The sequence below is a fragment of the Acanthisitta chloris genome, unplaced genomic scaffold, assembly GCF_000695815.1.
Source record: "Acanthisitta chloris isolate BGI_N310 unplaced genomic scaffold, ASM69581v1 scaffold3305, whole genome shotgun sequence".
Taxonomy (NCBI): domain Eukaryota; kingdom Metazoa; phylum Chordata; class Aves; order Passeriformes; family Acanthisittidae; genus Acanthisitta; species Acanthisitta chloris.
In genome coordinates, this window is record NW_008675203.1 from 13,930 (window position 1) to 18,847 (window position 4,918).

Sequence of the window (4,918 nt, forward strand, 5' to 3'; positions counted from 1 at the left end):
AAAAAAAAAAAAAAAAAAAAAAAAGAGAGAAGGAAAAAAAAACCACACTGGAAAAAGAACAAATCTGCCATACTTTTTCACTCCAAAAAAAAAGAAAACCGGAGTTCAGAAAGCTCAGTATTTTTCTTCTATCTGCAAATCATTCTGCTGACAGTACAAGACAACAGGGAAGAATGCTGTGTTCTTGCAACATGTTTTGCACAGCACCAGAGAGGTTAAGCAAAAAATGTAGCACGGTTAGTGAGCAATGCAGACCTGCTGAAGATGTGATTATTTGGGGATTCTAGCAGAAAACTAGATGTCTTAGTTTTCTCCTAACCTTCAGTTAGGAGAAAAGGACAGTGATGGAGTGAGTCATTCATTTTACCAGCCAGGTCTAGTTTTAGAGAAGCTGGAAAGGTTCACTGCAGCAGAGTCCAACTAAGAGGGACATCTTTCAACTAAAGTGCTCTTTCCCACACTTGGATAACCTGCCATACTTGGCCATCCTTAGTCTCGTGCTTCTTTACAGTCTTTTTCTCTCATCATTGCAATTTTCATTGTCTTTCTCAGAGACAGAGACCAGCATCTAGCAGTAGTGAGAAACACGTTTCTGTGTACATGTGCGTTACGCCTCTCTGCTTTCAATGGTAATGTGACTGCAGAGGAAGCAGATACTGTGCTAGGGATTCATAGCATAAATGAGCTTGGCTGTTTTGCAACAGAACCTAAACTAAACAGCATCAATTCTATACCTCTCCCACGCTTTCCATGTGATTTAGCCCAAACAACAATACATTATTCTTTTTAATTGCATGTCAGCTCTGTTGGTGTGCTCAGTCATTCTGCCCCAGGGATCCAATTCAGTTAGTGTTGGGAAGATATATTCAATAAGAAAATTCATGAGTCCATTTACTTTCCAAAACTTTGTTTGCACCTCACAATTTCCAAATACTGGAGGTGGCAAATATGAAGCAGTTTCATCCCCTTCTTATGACCTTTCATTTCCCTCTGGCAGCATCAGTGTTGCTAATAAATTTTATGTGTGTAACAACAGAACAGGCTGGCCCAGAATTCAGATATGGCATTTAGGTGTCACCCATAACAGTCATGCTGAAATGGATTTACCCAGGAACACTTTAGAGCTATTTTTGTTCATTTCATACCCTCTGAATTATTGTAAATAAACACTGTAAATACTTATCAGACAGAGAGGAGTGTTAGTCCAGACGGAGGGCTAGCACTGATGTCATGAGAAATCAGTGAGTAGAGTGGTCTCAATAGGACCATCAGTTTTCCAGCTATGTTTTAAACCTTGTTTGACTGGTAGGAAATAAATAGTTCTTTGGCATAGATGTTTGAAAACAATTCTTTATTTTATGTGGCACTGTGCTCAAGTGCCCAGTCTAAATTACCTGTTCCACTAGGCTTTCAATTGACTCAGCCATTACCAGAAGTGTCTCAGGAAGGGCCCTAAAGTGGAAATGCCTGAGATCACGAAGGTCTTCAGGAAATGAAAAGTTTTACCACAATGTAATATTTATGCTATTTTAAAGACTACATGATTTCACAACTGCCTCAGTTTGGAGTAGGTGTTACGCAAACACTTGCAGAGCTGAATTCAGGTCACATGTTTTGGTATCTGAAACAGGCATCTGTGCAAGGGCTGAGTAAATAATATAATCCACTGCTAATCTGGGAAGTACCTGGGATCCTTAAACATGCAAAAGAGAATATGCTTGCATTCAGATCAGCTGCTACGAATGACCCACCTTGGCATCATGATTAGTTTTCACCGCCAACTGTTGAGGGAACCAGCTCCCTCATGATCTGAAAACCCATTCCTCTCATATGCAGACAACTAAAGCATAATCATTACAGTAGGCTCAAGTTATAATTCAAGTTTCAAAATCTTTTCTCCACCACAAAGTTCTGAACAATTTGAATGTCTCTTGTGTATATGTGGCACTTCATGGAGATGGGGGAAAGGTAACTCTCTAAATATATGAGCTTGAGATTCATATCAAAGCAGTGACAATCCAAAAGGGATTGTTCTACTTATAGAAGTAACTAGCAGGATGTCTAACCTACCTGATACATATCCTGGAATAATTTGTCTCTTTGATAATGGCAAAGAGTTTAATATTTCCATACTTTCTTTGTATTTAGATTTGTGTGACTTCTGAAAAGGAACACGACGGCTTTATCAAAGTATGCAGCGGGAAGAAGAAAGGCTTTGTCCCCATAGATGTCTTAGAAAACATCTGATTTCAACAGCCCACTTGCTGCAGTAGGAGCCCTTTTTTGGCAATGCCTGTCTGCCTCATCTCACACTGTGTCAACCCAGATGGGCTGTCTTGCAGATGATCAGGGAAATAGTGAGAAAACTACAACTACAAGAAGAAAAAGACATTTAGACTGCCACAGCAACATTAAGAAATAAGAAAAGTTGAATGTTTGAAAGCAAATATATTCAGAAACCACCAGGAAAACGAGAGGTCCTTGGATACTAACAGGAATAAGGTAAGGAAATAAAAGCCTGGGCTGATTTCTGGTACAAGATGACTGCTACAACCCTGATGGAAACAGACAGCTTGTTCTGAAGGACTAAACTCGCGTCCTGTTCTTGTGTCTTAGAAAACTGTTGGACTGCTTTCTTGTTTGAAGTGTGTATTTAGGGGGGAGGGGGGGAAAATACCGTTCAAACTGTCCTCATACTACAGTCCAATGCTTGTAGTAAAGTGTGGCTGTGGTTCTACAGTTTTGTCCCCAGTATCAACCAGTCAGTTTAAGCGTTTAGTCCTGGTGTTTAGTCTCATAACAAATCAGTTTGGAGACGTCATGTGAATGACAGTTCGAGAAATGCACTGTGCCCTGGAAGTCGGCAGCTTTCTCTTTCTGTGCAATCTTCCCATACGAAAGAGTAGCAAACTTGTGTGTCCTTTGTTTTCTCTTTATATGAACAAAAGCTCTCGGAGTATATTGGGTGTGATGGCTCCTCTCATAACTCACAAAAATAGACAGTCCTCCAATTCACAAGCCTGCTTGGAAGAATCTCTCTGTGTTTCCTGCACATTTATCTGATGATACAGAAAATGGGCAAAATGCTGGGAGAGAGCCGCAGGCTTGAAATGTTTTATATTTTTCTGTGTTTATTGCACTTAAAAGATTTTATATATTAATCTTATTTATAAAAAATAAAACAGTTACCTAACCCCCAGGAGACTGAAAATGCTGAGAGAGGACAGGCTGCACATAGGAGTGAAGTCTGTAATTATGAAAATGCAGACCTTGTGACAGAAAGGCACTGAGTGTCTTAGTGTTGTGTTCACACACCAAAGGTGTCTTCTTCATTTGCTAAGCAGAAGTTTCACAGATTCAGCAGTAAATACATTGACATGAATTTATCCTTGGCATAAACCTTCGTGACCATCCCATGAATCTTCTCCATTCTAGTGAGACTGTGCAGACATCTCTGTTTTGTCCATGTGAACCTCCATCTTCAAACACATTTTGGGTACATGAACCTTTTGGTACATGGAGAGCAGTCTGTGGGACCTGTGGGTCTTGACCAAATTACACAAGTCAGTCAGTGCCAATCCTGTTGTCAAGCAGGGGCCCTATGATATTTGAAGACAGGGAACAAATTTCCGAGTATTTAATTGGATATAATTGCACCAAATACACTTAAAAAGCTAAGCATGTATTATGACATAGAGATAAGTCCTATCCTAAAGCTCCCTGCTGAATTCCTGCCTTCCCTGACTAGCTTGAAACTGAATGTCTGTCTTTTCTGCGATTAATCCCAAATTGATGTCCTAAATCCTGATATTGCAAGCCAAGCTAGTATAGGCCTTTGCAAAGTTGACATTATTTCTAAAACAGAAGTTACCAGTCCTGCCTCCATATACTGAGGCAGCTTGAATCTGTGTTGCACAGTCCAGGTCTCAGGAGTTGGGTTGCCCTCTTTGGATCGCTGATTTTGCTCAAAGCCTTAGGAAATCCAGGGCAACTCTACACTTGACAAGAAGTTTAAAGAGCAGATCAGTCTTCAGCCTCTCAGAGACATACTTTGCAGCTCTTATGTCTCATTTAACTGCAGAGGAGGAAGTTTCAGGGGTGTCAACTGCTGAAACATGGCCCTTTGTAATGTAAGCAGTCCATACTGATTATTACCATCCTCCTGGCTGATCAAAAGTATCTGATTTCATATCTTCTGTGGGAATATCAGCAATCTATTTTTTTCATTTCAAACAACATTTGCTCAGCTCATTTTCCTAAGTAACCAATAAACTCAGTGGGAGAGGATTCTGATAAGCCTTAAAGATCAAGAGGAAAAGCAGTAGAGACACATTAATCCACTCTGCTTTATAAGATTTTTTTTTTAATAGATTCTCTTGTTCAAAGGAAAAACTCAAGTGTTTGCTATAATTAAAATATTTGCTACTTTTGATCAGGCCTATCAAGTGGACAAAAAGAGACCTGTATTAATCTATACATACGTGCTATTGTTTACATGATTGCATCATACTGTGATTCCCTCCTACTTCAGTCTTCTATGACTTTGATTTATCCCTACAATGTGCATCATACTATTCAAAGAATTATATGAATATTACCTACAACTCACAATGGCCTTTAATCAATGTCAGTTTGATTCCTTTTGATACTGAGCAATAAATAATAAAGTGACTGAGTAAAAACAAAACCAGCCTTATGTAGACTGTATTACATCTGAGAAACCATTGCTTCTAAACCAAAGCTTTCATGGCTATCCTTTCTTCGTGAATTTTTTTTTGGTTTTGTTTTGTCTTCTTCCTGGGCTTTTGCTGCTATTTGATATGTAGATGTAATTTATGCCTAATTTAGCAAGAAGCACATACCATACATGAGTCTTACTTTAAGCATGTGATTCATTGGCTATTTTCATGCTTAAAGC

General features: G+C 39.1%; 1 protein-coding gene across 1 annotated transcript in view; it reads left to right on the top strand.

Moving 5' to 3' along the window:
* LOC103803094 (SH3 and cysteine-rich domain-containing protein-like) overlaps positions 1 to 2,247 on the top strand; it is a gene marked incomplete at its 5' end in the record, with an annotated part of 12,635 nt that extends 10,388 nt beyond the window's left edge. Inside the window, one exon of the mRNA XM_009075631.1 lies at positions 2,149 to 2,247. Within this exon, the coding sequence (XP_009073879.1) occupies positions 2,149 to 2,247 (99 nt within the window). The remainder of the gene's footprint in view (positions 1 to 2,148) is intronic.
* Positions 2,248 to 4,918: the final 2,671 nt, after the last annotated feature.